General features: G+C 35.3%; 3 protein-coding genes across 3 annotated transcripts; 1 reads left to right on the top strand and 2 right to left on the bottom strand.

Moving 5' to 3' along the window:
- Positions 1–897: 897 nt before the first annotated feature.
- On the bottom strand, positions 898–1,863 carry LOC130861496 (olfactory receptor 52N5). Its single transcript, XM_057750435.1, has one exon. It carries the CDS (start codon positions 1,861–1,863, stop codon positions 898–900), a length of 966 nt encoding a protein of 321 aa, XP_057606418.1.
- Positions 1,864–12,375: 10,512 nt separating this feature from the next.
- Positions 12,376–13,341, bottom strand: LOC130861501 (olfactory receptor 52N1). Its single transcript, XM_057750438.1, has one exon. It carries the CDS (start codon positions 13,339–13,341, stop codon positions 12,376–12,378), a length of 966 nt encoding a protein of 321 aa, XP_057606421.1.
- Positions 13,342–26,098: 12,757 nt separating this feature from the next.
- LOC130861543 (olfactory receptor 52N2-like) lies at positions 26,099–27,064 on the top strand. Its single transcript, XM_057750533.1, has one exon. It carries the CDS (start codon positions 26,102–26,104, stop codon positions 27,062–27,064), a length of 963 nt encoding a protein of 320 aa, XP_057606516.1. The 5' UTR covers positions 26,099–26,101.
- The last annotated feature ends 230 nt before the right edge of the window (positions 27,065–27,294 follow it).

Below are 27,294 nucleotides of genomic sequence, written 5' to 3'. Positions count from 1 at the left end.
TTAATATCTCTATGAAAATTGTTGTGACTTCATACATTCTCCCAAATGGTCTTGAGGTCCTCAGGGCTCCATGGACAACAGCTCACCTTGTGTAGATTATCCATTCCAGAGGTAAAAGGGAAAGAATCAAGATAGATGACTGATGATCAGTGAAACAGGAAAAAGATGTTATTGAACTGAGAGATTGCAGTGGAGATACTATATCCAAGATGCTTTCAAACACCTGGTACTTGTGACCATTATTTATTTATGTAGTGTCCATTGGTATTATATATAATTTTATTTGACAGAGAAAAAGCCCTGATATCAGTAAATAATGGAGGAAAATAAATCAGTATCTGAGCAACATAGGCGTTTTGGTCATATATTCCATTTATTATTTTTGAAGGTTAACCTATATATTACAAGTATTTTTACTTCTTGAGTAAATTGCTCTGCATGGCTTTTTACAATATGATGTTTACTAAAAGCCATTCTTTTAAAATCAAGGACTACCATTTTTATCTATATATTATCAGCATAATTCATAAACTGAATTTTAGCTTCAAAGACTGTCTAGCCTGGAAAATGTCCTGAAAAACCATTGCATTTCTTATCCATAAGAAAGGTTACAGACAAGTCACTTAAAAACTCTCCCAAAAGGTTAAGAAAATATCTTACATGGATACATTAGAGGAGAGCTGTAGTGAACTAACATCAATGACCATTCAAACTGGTGGAGAAAAAAATAAGGGAAAGCACTGTAATATAAATCCAGAATTATCTATACATTTTCCCCCTATAGTTGCAAAAAACATAGATCATGGAAAAGACACGATATCAAACATGAGTGATTGTATGATATCACACATTAGTTTCTTCTTTGTCGTTTTTTATTCCTCTTCCTTCTATCTAGTTTCAGTTATCCTGAATACTTGCACCTTTCTCACCTTGGAGGAGCTTTTTCACATTTTCTCGAATCTGTTTTGTCTTTACCCCATAAACAATGGGATTCAGAGTTGGGGGAAGAAGAAGATAAAGATTAGCTACAATGATGTGAAGAGAAGGGGGAATGGTGTGTCCCCCAAAACGGTGGGTAAAGAAGGTGAAGAATGCTGGAACATAGGTGATAATAATGGCAGATATATGGGCAGTGCAGGTGCTGAAGGCCTTCTGCCGAGCATCTGCGGAGGAGAGGCTGACCACTGCCCGGAGGATCATAGTGTAAGAAACAGATATACAGCAGATATCAAACACTCCAATCAAGAGAGCAACCATCAGACCATAGATGACATTGACCTTGATACTGGCACAGGATAACTTCACCACTGACATGTGGTCACAATATGTATGGGAGATAATATTGCTTTGGCAGAAGGGCAAACGCTTGACCAAGAATGGAAAAGGAATCATCAGCAACACACCCCTCAGGAAGGTGGCAAGCCCAGCTTTGGCAATGATAGGGTTAGTTAGTACAGTTGCATAACGCAATGGGTAGCAAATGGCCACATAGCGGTCCAGAGCCATGAGCATGAGCACCCCAGACTCCACACCTGTGAACCCATGGACAAAGAACATCTGAACTAAACAAGCATTGAAGTTAATTTCCTTGAGATTTAACCAGAAGATGCAGAGTGCATTGGGTAGAGCAGTGGTACAGGTAAAGAGATCAACGAGGGAGAGCATTGCCAGAAAAAAATACATTGGGCGATGTAAGGACTCCTCATGATGAATGAGATACACAAGGCCAAGGTTTCCCACAAGGGAGATAATATACATTGTGCAGAATGGGAGGGAGATCCATACATGTACTCTTTCCAGACCAGGAATTCCATTAAGAATAAAATATTTGGGGGACACATATGAATTGTTGGAAAGCAGCATAACTAATTCAATATCGAAAGGCTATTTTTCCACAAGTCTCTGCCCTAGGAGAAGAAATTTTAAAAAACAGAGCTTTAGTTCACATCATCCTTGAAAATATAGACTTAAATTTGGAATAAAATAACATTTATGACAGTATCAACAATTCTGAATAATAGTGACTATGAAAATACACAATTTATTGAATAATAGTATATTACAGGTAATGTTTTTAAAGTTTTATAAACAACCCTAATGTAATTTTAAAGCCATAACCACAAAATTGTAGTTTTTGTTTTGTCCTCAAATAGTAGAAGAAACTGAGGCACAGAAAGATCGAATAATGTTGAATTATTCAATTCAACATTATTCAATTCACAAAACTAGATCCAGGGACAGAAATTATATTCATATATCACTAACATTCATGCAATGTCTTTACAATAGTAAGTTGTAATTGCATGGAAATAGTCCAGAGTTTATTTATTACATTAATATTCTGTGGCAATATGTAATGCAAAGATATGGTTACTTATACAAAATAAGATCTCATTCAAATTTCAGCTCTTTCTATACCAACTGTAGGATGTCATTCTTAAAGCCTCAGTTGTTCTTCTATAATGCAAAGCTAATGATACTTACCTCAAAGAGTTCTGAAGAGTAATCATAAGTTTATTTTACTCCTAGGCTAGTATCTGGTGGATTGGATATAGTAATTCAAAATGCAAATGTAGATGCTATATAGATATGAGCTACAAAGATAGTGGCCATGGAGGTCCATCTAACTTGATTATTCAACAAAAGAGAAAAATAAAAAATCTCCCTTTCTCAAATAATCCTGTAATTCTCCAAGGTCATTGAGGTAATCTATTTCCTTTCTGTTTTTACACAATTCTTAAGAAGCATATTTTCTATACTCTCCCATTTTTCTCTCTCTTGGAAATATTTCCACACTCATGACCTCAACTATAACCAACATGAAGATAATTTTCAGATAATTAATTTATAAGAAAACTATGTCACAATTGTTGTCTCCCTTCTAAATGCATACAGGATATTTCCGTCTTAAATTTCCACAGTCTAAATTCACCATGCCCAAGACTAAATCATCATTTCAGACTCTATCCCATGCCCAAATAAGCTCTGCTTCTGAATTCTGTCTTTTAGGTAATGGTATCATCATCTACCATATGATCTACCAACACCTTTGTGACCTTCTCAGGTGTGCCTCTACCTCATTTTGGGTGTATTTTCTTTATAGCTCAAATTGTCTTGATTCTTACTCTGTCCAGGTCACCTCAGCATATATATTATCTGTGTTATATCCTTACACAAGGGAAAAATTATATTTTAATCCAGAAATATTTTTAATATCAGCCCTTCCTTCCTATTACCATTCTTACTGTCTTTTAAAGACCACCCACCTATATCCACCCATTTCTTTGCTTTACTTCTTGTATTTTTCGAATTGTTTGTCCTATAGCATAATTTTGAAAATATTTTAATCCTGCTTAATAATATTCAATGTTTTCTTGTCATTTTGAATGTAGAGCTTGAATTTCTTGGCATAGCATTAAATAAAGTAAAATTTAGTTTTTATCTTCTCTTTCCCATGTTATTTCTTTCCATTCCTTAAGCACCCGAAAGTATCCTGGTTTGGATGATGAATAATAGGGTAACTGTATCCTGTATCCTAGCATTTCATTTGCTGACCACTTGCAAATCCCAAAATACTACATATAGCTCAAGTTTATGTTGACTTGCCTCAATTTACTTCCCTTATTTGAAAAATCTCCTGCTGTATATTCATCTTGACAAGTCTTCTTTGAACACTGAGATAGAATGTCACTTCCTTTAAAGAGGACCATCCATCCCAAAGTCCAGAGTAAGCTATTGTCACTAAATTCCCTGACTCAGGGATAGGATGTTTCATTTGCTTGCCCAAAGCAATTAGTGATTAATTCAGAGTGAAATCTAGGTTTTTCTAGCTCAGACTTTACATCTGTTTAATTAAACCAAATCCTTTATAAAGGCTAATGAGCTGTGGATCGATGATTTATTTTCTCATTTATTTATTTTTGTGTTTGTTTTTTTCTCAGGAAGAATGTGAGCCTTTGTGTTTCCAACTTGGGATCTCTACATCTCCTGCTTCTTATAATTTCTCTTTGTCCAGTACTCCAGCCATCTTCTACACAAAGAATAAGAGGACTGTGTGGGAAGATTCATAGTTTCTCTTTCAAAGAGGAAGATAATTTGGTTGCAAGTACTATTCAGACTTACCTGAACCTCTCCCACTTCCTTATTTTTGCATGTGATTCTGGGGAAGTAAAAAGGAGATAGAATATAGAAAAGTATTGGAAGTATAATGACAAAAGCATAGGAAAAGAGATCCACCTCAAGGTATTTTTTTTTGGGGGGGGGTCTTGCATTAAGCTTTTTTCAGTGAAAGAGACAATGCAACACACTGTACTACAAAAAGCATACAGAGTGAAGAAAGTCAGAAAGAGAAAGACAAGTATTGTATGCTAACTCACATATACGGAATCTAAAAATGGGACTGATGAACTCAGTGACAAGAACAAGGACACAGATACAGAGAATGGACTGGAGAACTCGAGGTTTGGGAGGGGGCGGGGGGTGAAGGGGAAGCTGAGACGAAGCGAGGGTAGCACAGACATATATATACTACCAACTGTAAAATACATAGTCAGTGGGAAGTTGTTGTATAACAAAGGGAGTCCAACTCGAGGATGGAAGATGCCTTAGAGGACTGGGGTGGGGAGGGTGGGGGGGACTCGAGGGGGGGGGAGTCAAGGAAGGGAGGGAATATGGGGATATGTGTATAAAAACATGATTGAACTTGGTGTACCCCCCAAAAAATAATAAATAAAAAAAAGAGGGGATATATATATATATATATATATAAAAAAAAGCATACCACATTGAGTTGTGCTACACAATATACTTCAGTTTCCCTTCTTGATGAGAATACATTCCATTACCTGATTCAAGTGTCTAAGCCTGAGCCTGCAGGATCTGATGGAAAGTACAGTGATTAATGCTATCACTGCTGCTTTTGCGGTTTCCTCATCCCACGCTGGGCAGCCATTTGGCGAAAATTGTGTGCAGGCCCCATTGCGGCCTCTGGCTGTTTAAAACAGAATACATGCTTCTTTAGGTTATCACTTGATTTCAGCCCCCAGAAAAATCAGGAGGAATCAGATACTGTTTAGCACCCAGGAAGGCCAAGAAGTCTTGTTTTTTCACTTTTTTCTCATTTTCATGCTATGTTTCACTAAAGATGGCCCAGGACAGAATGTTTTAGAGAATTTAAGGTTCTGGGACACAAAATAAAATTCTATAAGGCATCTGAAGAATCCTCTCCATGATCCCTTGGAGAGGAATGCCAGAAGATAGCTGGATCCAGAAAAGAGAGTTCTAGATTCTCTGATTTTCATCTTTTGTTATTGCTGTTCTGAAATGTTTTTTCCTGAAAGATCAAATTTAACTTTTTTTAGACAGCACATAGTGTTGTCATTGAGACTGAATATTTCAAGTGTATGGAATCTAAATTAAAGTTAACAATTCTATTAGTTAAATTTTTTAAAATTCCATTAAACAACCACCAAGTGCCAGCACTTAGCATAAGGCTCTTATGTGCCTCCTCTGGTTCTTTTAGGTTTACCTTGTGCATAAATAACCAACTTGCATACCAATTCAAATATTTATCGATATGCCTACAGAAAAGACAGCAGCAGTACTATTTGGTTATCTATATTTACTGATTTAAATATATTTATCTGTTTATTATTTAAATTAATCTATTAATTTAATTATGTTCCTATGAGTGTAATGGTAGTCATTCTATCTAACCAAGATGCAGTATGTTCAGTAGCTTGTTGAAAGGTAGAAATATGCTCTCTACATCAAATACTGATGAAACACAGCCCCTTCTTTCTTAATTCAAACCAGGTTGTCTGCTTGAAAGTCACCTTTCTCCCTCTCTGCTACACATATATATTCCCTAGTTTTCATGATGAGGATAACCTGCAGAGCTGTACCAGAGCTATTTGTATATTTATCATATACCTTTACTGACCTGTGAGCTGTTTTAATACATGGGTCAAATCTGCTACCTATTTTACCCCATGAATGAGGATATACCTGGATTTTAAAAAGAATTAAGTTGGAGTTAGATTGGATGACTGAAAGTTGAATGACAGAATTGAAGAGAGGAAAGGTGGTAGGGAAGCGTGAGCTAGTGACCTCAAGAAAAGGAATGTACCTATATATCTTTTCTGATATAACTCATCTAAGAGTTATTATTGTCTAATTCTCTGTCTCTGCCATTATGCCATATATTTATAAAAATGAATAATAAAAAAAGAATTCTCTATACTCTAAAGGAGATTTTGAGAGCATCTATCCTCTCCCCTGCCCACACAAGAGCACACATTCCTTGATAGTACTCTCTCTCCTTTGAAGGTAGAATTAATCATATTCTTCCTAAATTTCCCCACACTAAGAAATGACCAAACAACATCCTCTGTAGTGCAATGCCCTTGATCCCTGTGATGACACAGGCAGACAGGAATAAGACTAAGTTTTGTCATAAATAAGCCTAAAATCCAAATGTCTGAAAGGCATTTTCTTACCCACAATGTAGTTCCAGACAAAAAGGAATGTGAAAGGAGCTCATGCCAGGGAGAGGTTTCAGGAATGTACACAATGGTAGCACCCTGGTCTCACCTTATAGACCTTAGATCTGAAGTGCTTAGTCTAGCAGACTTCCCACGGGAAACAAGCTTAATCTCATACCCTTTGGACTCCCAAGTCTCAATGTGAAACAGGCCTTAAGAGCCCTCAGAGACTGTAGATCCCAAAGGGAAAGAATGATACAAAGTTTCAGATATTTGTAAAAAAATAAAACCCCAACCATAGGTGGTCCCAAATGAGAGAAGTCCAGAAAGTAATTCCCATGGTACAGATATGGAAACTTTACTATTAGAAGTTGGGAAATCTTATCTAAGGCAATTAAAAATAAATCAAAATGTATATGTGTGTGCAATTTTATAATGTGTTTGATTGTTTTTATTTTGAATTCTAAAATATTACACTCAATTAAAAAAGAGAAAAATGCAGCAATAAAAACATTTTTAAATAACACACACTTTAAACAGTGAGAAATACATACTATAGGATTTTGTGTCTCTTTTTTCCATGCATACCTAAATTTTTTAAAAATTAGGGTCTCTAGGTATTTCTCACTGATTGCTTCAATTTATATATACACACAATAGAATATTATTCAGCCATAATAAAGAAAGAAATCCTGCCATTTGTGACAACATGGATGAATCTTGAAGGCACTATGCTACGTGAGATGTCAGATACAGAAAGACAAATACTGTATAATATCACTTATATGTGATATGATATCACTTACATGATAAGCATAGATATGGCTTATCTATAAAAGCAAAAATCATAAAAACAGAGAGTTGAATGGTGGTTACCAGAGGCTGGGGTGTGGGGGATTTGGGTAAATGTTGTTTAAGGGTGCAAACTTGGAACCAGTAGATAAATAAATCTTGGAGATCTAATGACACATGTTGTGTACATTAAACTTAGTCAGTGTTATATGTCCCTTATATCTCATAAAAATAAATTTTTTAAAAAGAACAAATAAATTCTCAGTGACTTACACACAGTTTAAATAAGTTTACTAGAGTCACTTTCCTTAATTATTTGTAGAAGATTATCCCTGTCAAGAAAATGGAAATAAAGATGTGGTTATTGAGTTAAAATAGGGAATAATGCTGTATTTTTCTTGGCATTAAAAAGAATGGACTGGAGGACATGGGGTTGGGGGCAGCGTGGGGCGAAGGAGAAGCTGGGACAAAGTGAGAGAGTAGCAAAGAAATATTCACACTACCAACTGTAAAATAGATAGCTAGTGGGAAGTTGCTATATAACAAAGGGAGAGCAACTTGATGATGGGTGATGCCTTAGAGGGCCAGGACAGGGAGGGTGGGAGGGAGTCGTGGGAGGGAAGGGATATGGGGATATATGTATAAATGCAGCTGATTCACTTTGGTGTACCTCAAAAGCTGATATAAGAGTGTAAAGCAATTATATTCCAATAAAGACCTTAAAAAAAAGTAACAAACTGCAAGGAGACAGATAATAGCAAAATATAATTAAGAAAATTAGTAAAGGGAGGTAATTAGCAATGGATGAAAGGTTTCAACAAATCTTTAGAAGAAATAAGGTGAGCTGGTGTTAATGAAAGAAAGAATGCAATCAACAGAGTGAAAAGGCAGTCTTTGGAATAGGAGAAAATATTTGCAAACTAAATATCTAATAAAGGGTTAATATCCAAACTATATAAGGAGTTCCTACAACTCAACTGCAAAAAAGCATTAATAACCCAATGTTTTAAATGGACTAAAGACTTAAATAGACATTTCTTGGGTGTATAAAAAGATGCTCAACATCACTAATCAATTTTAATTCAAATTAAAATCACAGTGATATATTGCTGACACTTGTCAAGATAGCTGTTACCAAGAAACAAAAGACAAGTGTTGGTGAGAATATGGAGAAACTAGAATGCAAAATGTTGCAACAACTATGGAAAACTATAGAAGACTTTTCAAAAATTTTTAAATGGAAGTACCACATGATCCAGCAATCTCACTGCTTGTATTTATCGAAAGAAAAAAATTGAAATCTGGATCTCAAGGAGGTATCTGCACTCCCCCAATCATTGCAACCTTATTCATAATAGCCAAGATGTGGAAACAACCTAAATGTTCATCGACAGATAAATAGATAAAGAAAATGCGTTCTGAGAATCCTCTGGTGATCCAGTAGTTAAGACTCCTCACTTTCAGAGCCAAGGGTCCAAGTGCAATCCCTGGTTAGGGAATTAAGATCCCAAAAACCGTGTGGTATGGCCAAAAAAACAAACAAACAAAAAAATGTGGTCTATGCATACAATGGAATACTATTCAGACTTTAAAAAGAGGAGCATTTTACAATATGCAAAACTACAACATGGTGACAATGTTTCACATCCAGTGTGGATGACCATGAGGACGTTATGCTAAGTGAAGTAAGCGAATCACAGAAAGATAAAACTCCATGATTTCACTTGTATGAGGATCTGAAATAGTCAAATTCATAGATATTAAAAATATCATTTCAGTATCCTCAAAAATAAAATGCAATGAATAGTGACTATCTGCAGAATTGTTTCAAACTTAGAGATGACGTATGTAAAGAATTCAGAATAAGTTAACTCTTAGTTGTGTCTAAATAAATGATAGTTAATCGTGTTATGGAGAGAGAGAGAGAAAGAAGGAACATATAAGAAATTTTTTCTCAGGGGCTTCCCTGGTGGCACAGTGGTTAAGAAACTGCCTACCAATGCAGAGGACACAGGTTCCATCCCTGGGCCAGGAAGACCCCACATGCCGTGGAGCAGCTAAGCCCGTATGCCACAACTACTGAGCCTACGCTCTAGAGCCTGCAAGCCACAACTACTGAGCCCATGAGCCACAACTACTGAAGCCTGCACACCTAGAGCCCGTGCTCCACAACAAGAGGCCACCGCAATAAAAAAACTGTGCACCACAATGAAGAGTAGCCCCCACTCTCCACAATTAGAGAAAGCCTGTGCACAGAAACGAAGACCCAACTCAGCCAAAGAAAAGAGAAAATTTAAAAAAAAAAGAAAAGAAAAATTTTTTCTCAGAATATGCCCTCAAGGGGAAATGCAAGGATCTTTGGAATATACACACTTAAACCACCCTCAAGAGAGGCTGTAGCAATAATGGTAAGAGTTTTTGGTAATGGTTGTCATGAGACAGTCGCTGAACACAAGGGTAATAATTGAATGTTGACCTACAAGATATTTTCCGCGTCTTCAATATTCTCCATTCTGAGCTATGGGAATTTTTTTTTTCTCTTCTAGACTGAAACCACTAACTCCTGAATTCCATATGTCAGCATATTTTGGTTTATGCCCTCATTTTTTTGGAGTACATCCTCAAATAACTTCCTAAGAAAAGTTGTTATACAAAATTGACTCTTGCCATCTGCCATACTTAAAGTAACTTTTCTGTTCACATAACAAATTGATTACTGGGTTAAGTACATAATTCTAATCTCATAATTACTTCTTTTCACAGATAAGAAAACTTCTCCTATATCTTCCAGCATCAATATCTGCTGGTAGATATCCTTTACAATTATGTAAATGTGATTTGTGGGGAGTTTTTTTTGGTATTTTAATGTTTATTTTCTACCTGAAAACTTTCAGAGTTTCATTATTTTTATTTTTTTTAATTTCATACTGGTGTACCCAGGTCTGAGTCTTTTATAAACAATTTGCTAGGTGTTTTAGTATTTCTTGAGATTTCTTAAAATACAAATTTTGAACTTGATTATAATAAATATTATTTTGTAGTTGTTTGGATAAATTCTCCCTTTGCCTCAACAGCATTTGTTTTAATTCTAAAAGTCAGACATTAGCCCTCCTGGACAGAAGTCCCAATCTCTCTACTTTTCTTTCCTATTTTACATTACCTTGCCCTTTTGTTTTCCTTTCCGTGAGATTTTTTTGCAATTTTATTTTCTGTTCTGTAGATATTTTCCATTATTTATTCTTTTCTGTTATAAAAGTTATTTTCTAGTTGTCTGCTTTCTCCCTCTCCATAGAAATCCTATCATTGTTTTATGGGTACAATATATTATCAGATGTCTCTGAAAAATATTGAAGCTGGAAATATTCTCCTGCAAAAGTAAGGGTAGTGATACTGGACCAATAGAGAAGGGAATATAATTCTGACTTGGTTATAAAGTAATATACATTCATATGAATATTTATATAATTACAGTAAATCAAATACTGTTTATTAGTTTTCATCTATTACAATCAAATTATACACAAATCTTAGATTTCCAGTATAATAGCAAGTGTTAATAATCTTAAAAACAGATAATTAAAGATATAACTAACATTGAGGCTGGAAGTATAATAGAAATACACCAGATATATATTTATATATATGTTTGTGTGTGATTTTATATATGTGTGTGTGGGTATGTGTGTATGTAAGTATAACATGTGTAAATATGTATACATACAAATGTATACATATGTACACACAAACACATACACAGGTGACATATTGTAATTGAGTTAAAATCCTCATTGCTTATAACAGAGTAGCTGGTAATTGAACTTCAATTCAAAGTTCAAATATAGCTTGAATTACAGAAGTAATTACCAAAAAGAACAACAAAAGCATACACATACACACAAAATACTTTTAAAAGGCTATCTCCCCAAAAGAATTAGATTAAAGAGATTTTCAAGATGAAGGTTTTCATTTTTTTCTTATGATTATCTTATCTATGCTGTTTGACTGTAATTTGTATAAATGTACATATTATTTGCACTAAATTTAGCATAATTCTGAAAGAAAAGAAAGTATGTATACTTTGTAAGCCATAGACAGACAGAAAGCCTAGAAGGCAAGGAAGAAAATGTTTCACAGTTTAGAGAGATCAGAGACTGTGCTCAAGGCATATTGTTTTAAATAAATATTTTATTGAAGCATCATATGCATGCAAAAAATAGCATACATCATAAGTGTACAGCTTCATTAAATCCCACCAAGTGGACACATCTTGTAATTAGCATTCAGATCAAGAACTAAAGCACTGACAGCACCTCAGAAGCATCCCTCATATCCTATCCAATTATTAGCTGGTCCATCATTCTCAAAGCTAAACATCATCTTCATTTCTAACACCATAAATGAGTTTTGCCTGCCGGTGAACTTTATATAAATAAAATCATACAATATTTATTATTTTGTTTCTTTCACTTGACATTTTATTTGAATACCACAATTATTTATTTATTCAGCTTCATGTTGATGGACATAGCTTCTGGGTATTATGAGTATGCTGCACCTTACACCTTTTACAAGTTTTCTGATGAACATATGCATGCATTGCTGGCTATACAGCTGACAAACTCAGGGATAAAAAACAGCAGGCAAAAAACTTGGAAAATAAGAATGAACTCCAAGTAGTATTGGCAGGAGAATGCTGAGATAAATAATAGCAACAGGCATTGATAAACATACCTTATGTTATGCCAGGGATCTAAATTTTTTTGAAAGTTTAACTTCAGTCCTCAGTGATCCAACCACTGTACCTCAAAGTTGTGTGGATTGTCACTCAGGAGTGAAATATATGTCTATGAAGATTAGATGCATTGAACTTTAAAGTCTCCTATGAAGCCTCTCCAAAAGAGGCTTTAGAGAACATGGAATTTCAGAGGAAAGGGTCTTTGCCTACATGCATGTAGTGGTACTCTTTTAAGAGAGGTAGAGAAGTGAAAATCATATGCAAATGTTTCCTGTAGCTAGATATCTGCTTTCATTTTGAGGGCTCCCCATCAACTTGGTAATCTCAAGCTGGCCAAGAGAACTCTAACTTCTCAGACGATTCTACTTAAATATTATGAGAAGAATTATCCTTTCCTTTAAACAAGAACCTAGTGACACATTCTCGTATATGTTTGGTTTTTACCCCATACACAATAGGATTCATTGTGGGAGGCATAAGTAGATAGAGATTAGCCATAATAATGTGTATGTGTGGAGGAATTGAGCGTCTCCCAAAACGGTGTGCAAAGAAGGTGAAGAAGGCTGGGACGTACGTGATGACTATAGCACAGATGTGAGCAGTGCAGGTGCTGAAGGCCTTCTGCCGAGCGTCTGCTGATGAGAGACTGACCACTGCCTGGAGGATCATGGTGTAGGAGACCGTGATGCACAGGATGTCAAAGCCCCCAATCAAGAGGGCAACCATCAGACCATAGATGGCATTGACCTTAATATTGCCACAGGATATCTTGGCCACAGACATGTGGTCACAGTAGGTATGTGGTATGACATTGCCCCTGCAGTATGGCAGGCGCTTGGTGAGGAAAGTGAAAGGGATAACAAGTATTACACCCCTAAGAAAAGTGAGGAGCCCAGCCTTGGCAATGACTGAATTAGTGAGAATAGTAGCATAGCGCAGGGGGTAGCAGATGGCCACATAGCGGTCCAGGGCCATGAGCATGAGCACCCCAGACTCCATTCCTGTGAAAGTATGCACAAAAAACATCTGAGCCAAGCAGGCCTTAAAATCAATCTCCTTGAGGTTGAGCCACAATATGCAGAGGGTGTTGGGAAGAGTGCTGGTGCACATGAGCACATCTGTGAAGGAAAGAAGGGCTAGGAAGACGTACATTGGTTTGTGCAAGGCGTCTTCAGAGTAGATGAGGTACATAAGGCCAAAGTTCCCTGTGATGGCAATGCTGTACATGGTACACAGGGGGACGGAGATCCACAAATGCACTTCTTCCAACCCAGGAATACCATTTAGGATGAATGAGGCTGGAGTGAGGCTCGTGCCATTTAGAAATGACATAACGACTGCTGGAAGTTCATGATACAGTAGTTGTAGAATTGCTCTGTAGGCAGAAAAAAAAAGTAAGAGGAGAGAGTAACTGACAAGCAGGATTTTCTTTCCCATAATTGATAATTTGCCTTTCTTGTAGCTCAATCACTGTATATCATCTCTTATGTTGAATATGTGACATTACACTCTATTTGGGTCATACCTTAAGCATTAGATATTTACAAGATGAACTGACTGAATCTTGATGTGTTGGGTCTGGATGTGTCTTTTTTTTAATCATATAATTCATTCTCCAGGCTGAAGTTGACCACTAGCTAACCAATGGGATGATCAGGGATTGATTAAATATTTGCTGTGTTCCAGGTGGTCTCCATCTTAATCAAAGATGCCTATTCCATTCTGAAGTGTTAGCAATCTTCAATGGTTCTTGTGGGCTCACTTTTCAAAGCTAATCAGTCTCACCTAGTAGAATACTGACAATGATTTCAACGTAGTTTTAGCTCAAATCCCCTACATTTGGTTTGCAGGAAACCTAAATGCAGAAAACTATGAATCATCCTGTGCCAAAAACTTTCTTTAAGCAAAATCATAGAATGATCTTAAAGGTAAAAAATAATAATAATCCTCTTTATAATCATCAAAAGGCCACCTATTAGTTCCTTCAATTAATTCCAAAATAAATAGATGGTAAAGAATCATTAGAAATGCAATAACTTATGAGAAATTAATATTATTTTCTAAGATTAGGCTCTCTTCTAATGGACTAAAAGTCTAATCCAATGCGAACAGAGATACTCATCATTTTAAACTAAAATAATTCACATTTCCTTGAGAATCTAGTACTTTATTTTCTATCCAGATCACAACCTCAGAGAACTATAGAATCAAATATTTCTCAGCCTATGTTATCTCCAGGTAGGGAAATCTCCCAGGATGTTGTAGGCCAGCCATGACTTGGTCACCCTGAAGTTTGTAACTGTCCACGTTGTCCACACTGAGCCTCCAGCAGTTCGCTAAGTACATGTTTCCTACCTAAAGTACCATAGAATCTAGTACTTTATTTTCTATCCAGATCACAGCCTCAGAGAACTATAGAATCAAATATTTCTCAGCCTATGTTATCTCCGAAGCTAAGTTTTCATAGCATAAAGGAGATACTCAATACATTTTTAAAGTTCATAGAAAAAAAGCTGTGGAAGAATGAGGACTGACAAAATACTTATTAAGTAGTAAGAAGGAGAATATTTGGTGTGATAGTATATTGTGAGGAAATAACAACAAAGTCATGATCATAGGATGTATGCAAATTGGATGCCCAAGTCTGAAGAAGCAGGTTATGTTGAGCTGGAGTGTACTGACCTAGGGGAAAAAAATGTACAAATAATTTGATGAGGGGTACAGTCCAAAAAGAGGGGGGTATTGGAAAAAATAATCATCTCTTTGAAGAAAATTTATCAATATTGAGATTTATAATACTTCCTGGGCATATGAGAGGTAACTCACCTGCCACTTCAGAGGTGTCTCTGTTGAAAATTTAAGGATGTGAAAAATTGGTTCTCCTTTCTTCATATGTGTCTTTTATAAAATTTTATATCCTTAGTTTTTAAGAGAGAAAGTCTGAGTAGATGAAATCTAAGGCCCCTTTGAATTGGGAAAATTCAAATATCATAAGTATGATGCGAAAAGGAGGCAATTCCTTGAAAGGAAAAGTAGCGAGGAACAGAGGAAATATGGAATAATGCTGTCATTTCTCTTGTCCTTTCTCTGACAATGGTATAAATTATTTTTTCTCAGAAATGCTGTTTTTAGTTTTCACAGCCAGTGGGATGTATTACCTCTCTAGAATACTCCCCACACCGATTAGGTCTCAGTATGAAAGCATTAATATTTTATTCAATGTGAAAATGGAGTATACAAGCCAGTATGTAAGTAACAGCCTCATAATAGGGTACGTGGTGCCTTTTCAAAAGTTAGGAGAATAACCCTACTTGACAGCTCTCTTCTTTTTTGTGGCATCTCAGCTATCATAATTGGTACCCACACCTTTAGTAAGAAAAATGCACCCCAAATTCAGAAATCTGCTTACCCTGAAAGCTACTGGAGTTCTTCAAGAAACTGAAGACGTATCCACAAATTGTCATACTTGTGTCTATGTGAGGCTCTTGGCCCTTCAGGAGAAATATAAAACCTGTATCGAGACCACAAGGAGGCAGATGGAGAAGGGAATATTTCTATTCTGTGTGTGTGTGCGTGTGTGTGTGATATGTGTATAAGATATTTCCTGAAGTTGGAGAGCTGTGAAAACTTAACTGTTACTATCTCGTTCTACTATAGTCTCAGAGGAAAAATGATTTTCCATGTACTTTTTTATACCATAAAAAAGAAGTGTTAGGAATCTGACATACCTGGGTCCTAAGGGCACTGGGTCAGTGATTGGGAATTGTTTTGGGAATTATTTTGTCTCAAATCACAGTCTAGAACTCCTGGCATAATTTTTTATAAGTACAACAGAGAATATGTAGCTCTGAGATCTTCTGAACTTTCAGAATTGAATCCTTTGGGGAGACAGGCCTGTCCTCCAACTTTTTCAAATCTTAGCACAATGTCATGCACAAAATTCGTACTGAAAAAATATTTTTGAAGAAAAATTAAAGTCCATATACAAACAATTGAGTTTTATATGTGATCTTGTATATAGTGTCCCTAATAAATTTACTTATTAAATAATTTTGTATAGATTATTTTAGATTATCTAGATATATACCATCTCACCATAAATGAAGAATACTTTGCTTCTCCCTTTGCCTTTTTTTCCCTTTTTGTCCTTATTGCACTGACTAGAATATCCTTCCTGCACAATGTTTAATGGGAGGAGTCATTGTGGACATTTTTGTTTCATTACTGATGATTGGGTACACTGAAGCCCGCTACAGGTAGAGAAACCTCCTTCCACAGTCATATGAAAGACATGGACTTATAATCCAGTGCAGAAGCACAGCTGTGCAATAATAAAAGTTATAAAGTAAAAACAGGTCACTGGTACAGAATACATTATATTTGATTAACTGCTTGTAATAAGATACACTAATTTGTAATAATGTATGCGAGCCTGTAGCTTGAAGAAAACTCACTTTGAGCCTCAAATACTCCTCCCCACTGTATGCCCTAAAATGACTATTTGAGATGTTTAGGAAAAGTGTAATTTACCACTGAGAAAATAATTCTGGGTTATTCACTATCATGAATGATATTGGCTATAGAATTTTTACAGATGCTTTTTTTCCAGCTCTATTGACATATAATTGACATATAACACTGTGTAAATTTAAGGTGTACAATGGGATAATTTGATATATATATTGTAAAATGTTTTTCACAGTAAGGTTAAGTAAAGCATCTTTCACCTCACATAATTACCATGTTATTGTTACTACGGTAAGAACATTATAGCTCTAATCTCACAGCAACCTTCAAGTATACAATACAGCATTGTTAACTGTAGTCACCATGCTGTACATCAGTTTCCTCAGAACTTATTCATCTTGTAATTGCAAGCTTTTTTCCTTTGTCCAACATCTCTCAATTTTCATTACCATTCAGTCTTTGGCAAACACCACTATACTCTCTGTTTCTATCAGTTTTATGTGTTTAGGTTCCACATATAAGTGAGGTCATACAGTTTTTGTCCCACTTGTTTATTTTTGCTTTTATTTCAGTGCCTTAGGTGTCATATCTAAAAAAAAAAAAAAAAATACTGCCAAGACCAATGTCAAAGAGCTTTTCGCTATGTTTTTTTTCCTAGACGTTTATAGTTTCAGGCCTTACAATTAAGTCCTTAATGCATTTTGAGTTAATTTCTGGCATAAGATACAGGTCTAGTTTTCCCAACATCATTTACTGAAAAGAATATCTTTTCCTCATTGAGTATTCTTGGTTCCCTTATCAAATATTAGCTAAACATATATGTATGGAGTTTTTCTGGGCTCTCCATTGGTCTATGTGTCTGCTTTTATGCTAGCACCATACTGTTTTGATTAATATAATTTTGTAATTTATAATTTGAAATGAGAAACCATGATGCCTCCAGCTTTGTTCTTTTTCATGATTGTTTTGGCTACTTGCAGTCTTTTGTGGTATATACTAATTTTAGAATTTTTCCTATTTCTGTGAAAAATATCATTGCAATGTTGATAGGGATTGCATTGAATCTATAGAAGGTTTTGGGCAGTATGGGCATTTAAAATTAACTCTTCTAATCCATGAACATGGGATACCTTTCCACTTATTTACATCTCTTCAAATTTGTTCATCAATTTTTGTCCAAATAATTTTTTGTCTATAAGTCTTTCACTTCCTTAGATTTATTTCTAAGTATTTTATTATTTTTGGTGCTATTATAAATAAGACTGTTTATTTCTTTTTCAGATAGTTCATTGTTAGTGTATAGAAATGCAACTGATTTTTGTATGCTGATTTTGTATTTTGAAACTTTAATGAATTTGTTTATTGTGCCTATTTTTTGTTGGAGTCTTTAGGATTTTCTGTATATTTAGCAAAACAGAGACAAGTTTATTTCTACCTTTCAAGCTGGATGTCTTTAATTTCTCTTTCCTGCTTAAGTTATCTGGCTAGGGCTTCCAGTACTATGTTGAATAAGAATAAGGAAGCTTTGTCTTGTTAATTATCTTAGAGGGTAGCTTTTCAGTTTTCACTGTTGATTGTGACAGGGCTGTGGGTTTCTCATGTATGTCCTTTATTATATTGAGGTGTTGTTGCCAAGAAAAACCTGGCCTCTGTTCACCGATGCCAAATACAAATATGGAGACAGCGCTTTGGAGGAGTAGAAAGGAATAGCTTTATAACTTTACCAGGCAAAGGGGGAACACAGTAGGATAGCGCCTCAAGAATTGTGCCCCCCTCTCTGGGGAATAGGGAGAGGTCTTATGGTTGGGGCTCGTGGTCAAGGGTGGGCAATAAGGATCAAGGCAATAACAGTCTTGAATTCTTCTGATAGGTTGGTGGTGAGCTAAGTAGAAGTCAGCATCGTCAACCTTCAGGTCCAACTGGTCTGGGGTCTACATTCTTGTGGGCAGCATACCATCATTGATCATTAACTTCTCCCTCCTGGAAGGGGTTTCAGCTTCTGCACAATAGCTCAAAGATATTGTTGTGTGTATTGCTGCTGGGGAAACAGGACCTGCCCCAAGGCTGCTCTTGTCTATTTCTCCCGTGCAACCTCTCCCTTCATTAATTAATAACTGCTTGAATCTGCCCACTGGAACTCAGGGAAAGTCATGGAGGCTGAATGAAGTCTGTTTTCCTATAATCAAAGAAATAGGAGACACAGAAAGGCTTTGTGTCCAGGAGCCCCACAGGGCCCTGCTCAGTATCAGTATATTCATTCTATATTCAGCTTGCTAGGTGTTTTTATCATGAAAGGATATTGCATTTTGTTAAATTCTTCTTCTGCATCTATTGAGATGATCATATGATTTCTGTCTTTCATTCTATTAATATGATGTGTCACATTTATTGATTTGTAAATATTGTAACATCCTTGCATCCCAGAGATGAATCCCACTTGATCATATGTTGTTGAGTTTGCTAGTATTTTGTTGAGACTTTTTGCATATATATTCTTCAGGAATATTTGCCTGTAGTTTACTTTATTGTGGTCTTTATCTGGCTTTTGTATCTGTGTGATGCTGGCCTCATAAAATGAGTTTGGGAGTGTTCAAGTAGTGATGTCACTTGAATAGATATTCTTAATAAGTTTAAAAGTGTTCCTTTCTGTTGCAGGGTTGCTTTAGATATTTTTTTTTCTTATAAAGAATATTGAAAGTACAGTATTATTAACTTACATGTATTGGAGTGATCATATGATTAGTCTCCATTTTATTGAACACATTGATGTATGTTGATTAATTTTTTCTTTTTGTATTAAAGTATGGTTGATTTATAATATTGTATTAATATCAGGTGTATAGCATATTGATTAAATATTTTTGTAGAATATACTCAAAGTTATTAAAATACTGGCTATATTCCCTGTGCTGTGCAATACATCTTTGTGTATCATTTTTTTATACATAGTAGTTTGGACCTCCTAACCCCTACTCCTATCTTGCCCCTCCCCATCCCTCTCCTCATAATAATCATTAGTTTGTTCTCTGTATCTGTGAGTCTGTTTCTGTTTTATTATATTGATTCCTTTGCTTTATTTCTTAGATTCCACATAAAAGTGATAACATACAGTATTTTGTCTTTCTTTATCTGACATTTTATTAAGCATAATATCCTCCATGTCCATCCATATTGTGGCAAAAGGCAAAATTTTATTGTTGATGGCTGAGTAATATTCCTTATGTCTCACATCTTCATCCATTTATCTGTTAATGGACACTTGATTATTCCACACATTTAATACATTTAATTGTGTGTGTGTGTGTGTGTGTATATATATATATATATATATACAAAATAAACTCTTTCAGAGAATAAAGTTATAACACTTTCAAACTTGTTTAATGAAGACACAGACCCTCAGTATTAAAACCATTCATGTACCTTATGAATGCAGATATAAAAATCTCAAATGAAATATACAATGGAATATTACTCAGCCATTAAAAAGAATGAAATCATGCCATTTGCAGCAACATGTATGGACCTAGAAATTGTCATACTGAGTGAAGCAAGTCTGAAAGAGAAAGAGAAATATCCTGTGATATCACTTATGCAGAATCTAAAAAGAAATGATACAAATGAACTTATTTAAAAAACAGAAACAGACTCACAGACTTAGAGAAGGAACTTATGATTACCAGGAGGGAAGGGTAGGGGGAAAGGATAGTTAGGGAGTTTGCAATTGACATGTACACGTACTGCTATATTTTAAATGGATAACCAACAAGGACCTACTGTGTAGCAGGGGGAACTCTGCTTAATGTTATGTGGCAGCCTGGTTGGGAGGGGAGTTTGGAGGAGTATGGATACATATATCATGTATGGCTGAGTCACTTTGCTGTGCACCTGAAACTACCATACCATTCTTACTCAACTATACTACAATATAAAATAAAAAAGTTTAAACATATGTATGCATTAAAAATTGAACCTCATAATACATGAAAAGGATAATAACACATAACCCTTTGGAGTTTATCCCAGAAATATGAGGCTTAATTAATCTTTAGATGTTAATCAATGTTGTTCTCGATATTAACAGAGTGACAGTAAAAAGTCATATGACTACCTTTAGATTAATTATGTCATTTAAAATTTGAAACACTACTTTGAGATAGATACTATTATTATAATCTTCTAGAGATTAAAATGATTTGGTACCAATAGAATTTTTTAGATGATAGCAAAAAACATAATTCATACAGCTGTCAAATGAAATGGGAGGATTTAAGTTCAGGACTATCATTTACCAAAGACTTATTCACAACTACATTGCACTTTTACACACCAGCTTTCTGCTTGCTATTGTGTCATAATTATTGTGTGATCCCTACTATCAGTCCTACAAGCAATTGCCTTATAAGTTTCACATATCAGGAAACTTTTTGCTAACAGGATCTTAGGAGAGTCCCTTTGGAGTCTGATGTTTGTCAAGCAGCAGTTTAGACCAAGCTTAACTCAGCAAGGCTTTCTCAAAGGAAGGAATAGTAACATAAATTTCTAACCCTTCTCATATCCATTTAATCTCATTTACCAAATATTAAATGTTTTCAGTTATATGATGAGAAAAAGCAAAGAACTTTCTAATTGCCTCTTATCAGTTGGAACTCTTGTCAATTTCCTCACTTCTGTATCCATTCATAAACATAGAAGAATCATCTTTACTAGACATCTTGTTATACCCTATACCATACTGTTATAACTTGCCAACTGATGTACAAGGTATAAACCACATATGGATAAAGAGGCTTCGTTTAACTTTTCATGCCTATGCATTATTTATGTCATAAGAATATAATATAAAATATACATAATATTTATAAGTATGTACACTTGCTTAATACAGTTTTATTTTTTCAAGAGACATAAATTATTTATTTGCAATGTGTCTTGGGTTAAATTGCTAATGCTTCCAAAATATAATTTTTTTAATGTTAAAGTATTTTTTCTTTTTTTATCTTTATTGGAGTATAATTGCTTTACAGTATTGTGTCAGTTTCTGCTGTACAACAAAGTGCATCAGCCACATTTATACATATATCCCCATATCCCCTCCCTCTTGAGCCTTCCTCCCAACCTCCCTACCCCACCCATTTAGGTCTTCACAAAGCACCAAGCTGATCTCCCTGTGCTCTGTAGTAGCTTCCCACTAGCCATCTATTTTACATTTGGTAGTGTGTATATGTCAATGCTACTCTCTCACTAAGTCCCAGCTTCCCCTCCCCCTGGTGTCCTCAAGTCCGTTCTCTACATCTGCATCTCTATTCCTACCCTGCCACTAGGTTCATCAGTACCATTTTTCTAGATTCCATATATATGTTTTAGCACCTAAATGTCCATCAACAGATGAATGGATAAAGAAGATGTGGCACATATATACAATGGAATATTTATTCAGCCATAAAAAGAAATGAAATTGAGCTGTTCGTAGTGAGGTGGATGGACCTAGAGTCTGTCATACAGAGTGAAGTAAGCCAGAAAAAGAAAAACAAATAACGTATGCTTAATATAGTTTTAATCAAAAAAGACAAAAAAGACTTTAAGCAGGTATGTTTTCATTCAAAGATTTTCTTCCTTGAGGAACTACCTTGCAGAACCTAGGAAATGGAGTATATCTGCCATCTGCCAGTTTATTATTTATCTTATTTAAATATTACTTTATCTCATGCAATTAATATTGTAACTCAGCATATATTACAGAGAAGTTTTGCTTCTAGACTTTTAATTTACTGTAGCTATGTGTTCTGGAATGAAGTAATGCTTCACCAGATTTCTAATAACTGAACACTTTCACTCTGGCCACAAGATCTGTGGTGAGAGTTTGGGGGTTTTTTTTTATTTGTTTTTTTTAATGTGTTTTACAAAATAGGTTTGTTCATTGCCAACCAAAAATCTTGGTTTGTGGGTGTCTGCCCCTTGTCGCCGCCCGTTCTAGAAGAAAGATGTACTATTTACGCCAGAACATTTCTTCCTGTTTTCACCCTCCATTAGCCTGCACTCACTTCTACAAACCTCAGGGATGATATTAAATGGCAGTCGTGATGTTCTCTGCTGCCTCCCCAGAAATCCCTTCACAGTTGGGAGAATTTCATCCAGCCTTCTATGTTTCCTTAGATTTGATCAAGGTCTACTAAATGAAATTACAACTTTAAAGAATGTTGTATTTCTAATGAGGTAGAGGGGAGCAGAAATGAAAAAGAATGCATTTAAGAATGTAGTATTTCAAATGAACACACAACATTCTTTGGTACATAAAACATACTTTAACTAGTCTTTATCCCAGAAAATCCTGAATTTGTTCACTCAATATTTCTGAGAAAACTTTGAGCCCCATACATGCCATGTAGATAAAGCTATGACAAAAGTCATGAGGCTGGAACTGGAGCACTTTGAGAAGTCAGATTTAAATTCAGGTTTATACTTCAATGAATATCACACACAGTTCACAGGTCCCACTAGAGAAAAGTTGTTAAAATTTAAAAGTAATTATTGAGATGTTTTCCCCCACTCAAATATATTCTAAATATAGATCTAGGTTCAACACAGCTAAATTTACCTCCTTTCTGATCAGAGGCCTGTGGGAACATCTATCTGGGAAGCTACAAACAAATTTTCTCGCTTTGCTTGGAAAATCCCCAGAGAAATGTTCTTATAGAGGGTTTCTAACCAATGTAGCAAACTATTACTGAGCAATATCAGTAATGAATAGATATTTAGAAATATCTGGCATCAGGGTGAATTTGGGTGACTCAGAAGAAAAAGTATATAAGAAGCATAGATGCTACTAAATAGGGAGTTTTGAATCAGAGGGTGATTGAATAAGGAAGATTAAATTATCTCTTTAGGCTTGAAACCAAAGGGATTTACAAACTTCCATGAAGAGAATGCAGAATGTGGGAAAAAATTAAATATAATTTAGGCACTGGAGGAAGAAGAGTGCATTATGCTGATGTGACAAGGACCAAAGAGATAATATTACAGGCAAGAACATTTCTGTACAATAATAGAAAAACTTCTCTGTTCTCCATAGATAGAAAGGTGTTACTTAGGAAGTGATAAGACTTCTAGCAAAGAAATTAATTAGCACAAGAGTTGGAAGGAATTCCAGTGACCATGTAGCCTAATCTTGACAACAACATTCATGAACCGTGCCATTCTCCCTTTGACTGAATACATCTGATGACAGTTATCCTGTTATCTAACTAAAATTTATATCAGCATGAATGAACATCATTACTTGAACCCGTCTACTTTCTTATAACTTTTCCTATTCATCATATGTGTGCCCTTAGGGTGTGTAAATATAATACAAAAGTCAATTATTTGCTTCTTTACTTGTAAATCTTAACTCCAAATTTCTTCAATTTTTTTAAAATTTTATTCTAGACATCTTAAAGCCATGTTTGTTCTGCTCTAGGAGCATTCATTTTTCAATATGCACACTAATTTGTTAAGGTATTTACAAACAAGCAAAAAGATCAACCAAAAAAGAGATTTTGAAATTCACTAATTCACTCAAAATAAAAATCTTACCTTGTGCTAATCACTATTTTAATTGCAAGAGACAGCAGTGAACAAAATGGACATAAATTCTTATACTTATAGATTTTACATTCTAGTGAGGGGCCGCAAATAACATAAATTGCGGTAGAGTAAGGAAAAATTGGAAAGAGACGTTAAGCCAAGATTGGCAAGGGTCTGGGGATCGCAATTTTAAATTGGGAGATAAGGAAAAGCTTCACATTTGCGTTGACACTAAGTAGAGGTCTGAAATCATAGAAGGTATGTGCCATGATATTGACTGAGGACGAACTTAGCAGGCAATGAAAATGAAAAGTGGAAATGCCCTGAATTGTGCACATGTTTGCTGAATTTGAGAAACCTCCAACAGGTATGGATAGATTGAGGGAGTCCAAGTAATGGGAGACACATTCAGAGATTTAAAAAGTGTCCTAATTGTATAAAATGTTGTAAACAAGTAAGGATGTTGGCTTTTGATCTGAGTGAGATGTAAAGATACTGGAGGTTTAGGGGATGGCTAGACATGGCTTTACTTACATGTATTTCACAAAGAAAAATGATGGTAATAATACTAATAATAATTGTGATAATACTATATATTTTGCTGATAATGTTCCAGGTTGTTCTAAAAATCTTTATGGTTTACTCTTCTTAATGCTAAAATACTTACAGTTGAGAAAATTGCTTTAAAAATTCTTCAGCTGTATCTGTTCCTGTTTTCTAGAATAATTTGCTTTTATCTTTTATCATATATATATATATATATATATAATATATAATTTATACAACATCATTTGAAAAAATTTCCACTGGTTAAAAGTAAAGATTAAAAAAAAATACGTGCACACAGATAAAAATCCCTGGGCAGAATCTCAAAGAAAGAGATAGAAAGAGAAGGAAAGAGAGAGAGAGAATGGAAGTGACCAAAATTAGAACTTAAAAAAAAGTCTTTTATAAGGGGGGAGATTAAAATATAATAGAACATATATATAATAATGCTTAATGAAAGAAAATATACAATATATAGCTGCAAAATGAATAAATCAGTTTTATGAGCTAATGCAATACTTAAAGAAGAATTTTTAAAAATATAAGAAAGAATTTTCTGCAAAAAAATTTAAAAGACCCAGAAGTCTTATGATTGTAATCAAAAAGTTTTCAGGCTAAGCTGATGGCCCAGAACATAGAAAAGACTTGGAAAGCTAACTAAATTAATTAATAAATATTCCACCCAATCTAATAGCAGTCTTCATATTTATTTGAGGGTTAAAATAAAACAGAACAACTTAAATATAAATATTTATATGTATATATTTCCTGTTTACCTACATAGAGATTTGAGAGAATCAATAGAATCCATGCGAATTAATTAGAGCTTAAAAATGTTACTGGTTAAATGTCATAACTAAAATCTTTCATATTTATCAGAAGAACCAATTAGCAATATACTGAAAAAATGTGTGTGGCTCTGCTTTGTCAGTTGTAATTTATTACATAACTTTAAGCCTGCCAAATATTTCGTCCCCGGTTATTCTAACTTGGAAAATCCAGACTTGAAGAGAGATGATGTTCACCTCACAATATATGTGTGCAATAAGTAGTTTTTCACATAACTTAAATGACTATAATCTGGTGGACATCCCTGTAAGGACTTTTTGGAAGAAGGGAAATTATGTGAGAAGTTAGGAGAATCGGTGTTATTAAAACAGGGCCAATCATTTGGAAATTGATCAATGGGACAAAGCAAGGACTAGTGAATGGCCTGGGAAGACAACTGAAACATACAGAAAGAGCTTACAGTATAAAACCAGGAAAGACCAGGTCTTTGTTACTACATTTGCACTCTGTTTGCATTCTTCTATTTCAGTAACAAACTCAGGACCACTCAGTAGGATCAAAAAACACAGTCTGGGTACAAAAAGAATTTACCCTAATTCTATTATTTATGTTGTGAAAAATACTCATTCATCTTTTTCTCTGACTGAAAGCAATCTCACTACTATCTACTTGTATAGGACATATTTATTGATACCGAAAGTAACACGCTTTGCAATTGACCATCATGCATCAAACCAACAACTCCAGTCTGACACCAAGATACTTCATCCTCAATGGGATTCCTGGGCTGGAAGCTGCACACATCTGGATCTCCCTGCCATTCTGCTTCATGTACATCATGGCTGTCATGGGGAACTGTGGACTAATGTACATGATCAGTCATGAGGAGGCCCTGCATCGGCCCATGTACTACTTCCTAGCCTTGCTGTCCCTTATAGATATTAGTGGGTGCACTGCATTTGTCCCCAATATGTTGTGTATCTTTTGGCTCAGTCTCAAAGTGATTGACTTTAATGCCTGCCTTGTGCAGATGTTTTTCATCCACATGCTGACAGGCATGGAGTCTGGGGTGCTCATGCTCATGGCTCTGGATCGCTATGTGGCCATTTGCTACCCTCTACGCTATCCTACTATCCTCAGCAACACCACGATCACCAAGGTTGGACTTGCCACCTTGACTCGAAGTGTGTTGCTTATGATACCATTCACTTTCCTGATCAAGCGTCTTCCCTACTGCAGAGGCAACCTCATGAAACACACCTATTGCGACCATATGTCTCTGGCCAAATTATCCTGTGGCAACATAAAGATTAATGCCATCTATGGTCTCTTAGCTGCCATATTGATTGGAGGGTTTGATATTTTCTGCATCTCCCTGTCTTACACCATGATTATCCGTGCTGTAATAAATCTCTCCTCTGCAGATGCTCGTCACAAAGCCTTCAGCACCTGTACATCACACATATGTGCTATTGCCATCACCTATGTCCCAGCCTTCTTCAATTTCTTTACTCACCGCTTTGGGGGACGCAGCATACCTCACCATGTACACATTTTAATAGCCAATCTCTACCTGTTACTGCCTCCCACATTGAATCCCATTGTCTATGGAGTGAAAACCAAGCAGATCCGTGAAGGAGTGATTAAACTGTTTTCTAGAGAGAAAGATACTTTGAGTGTGAGATAAATCTATGGTATAGAATTCTGCATTTAAAGTAAAGAAAAATAAAAATTATAGAAAGGAAGAGAATAAATGCAAAGTTCCATGATCATGAGGTTAGGAGAAAATACCTGTCAATATTCTGCTTTAAGATTTACGAAATAATCACAAAATTTTTACTCTAAGACCTCTAATTGGATGGAAAAAAAATAAAATAGAGAGGAAACAAGTATATTTCCCACAGAGTTTAAATTTAG

Source organism: Hippopotamus amphibius, chromosome 9, assembly GCF_030028045.1.
Source record: "Hippopotamus amphibius kiboko isolate mHipAmp2 chromosome 9, mHipAmp2.hap2, whole genome shotgun sequence".
NCBI classification, from domain to species: domain Eukaryota; kingdom Metazoa; phylum Chordata; class Mammalia; order Artiodactyla; family Hippopotamidae; genus Hippopotamus; species Hippopotamus amphibius.
The sequence above is the reverse complement of the archived record's forward strand: the minus strand, read 5'-3'. Positions and strand labels throughout refer to the sequence as shown.

Excerpts from the sequence above, each read along its gene's own strand:
- LOC130861496 (XM_057750435.1), bottom strand. The coding sequence starts at position 1,863 with ATGCTGCTTTCCAACAATTCATATGTGTCCCCCAAATATTTTATTCTT.
- LOC130861543 (XM_057750533.1), top strand. The coding sequence starts at position 26,102 with ATGCATCAAACCAACAACTCCAGTCTGACACCAAGATACTTCATCCTC.
- LOC130861501 (XM_057750438.1), bottom strand. The coding sequence starts at position 13,341 with ATGTCATTTCTAAATGGCACGAGCCTCACTCCAGCCTCATTCATCCTA.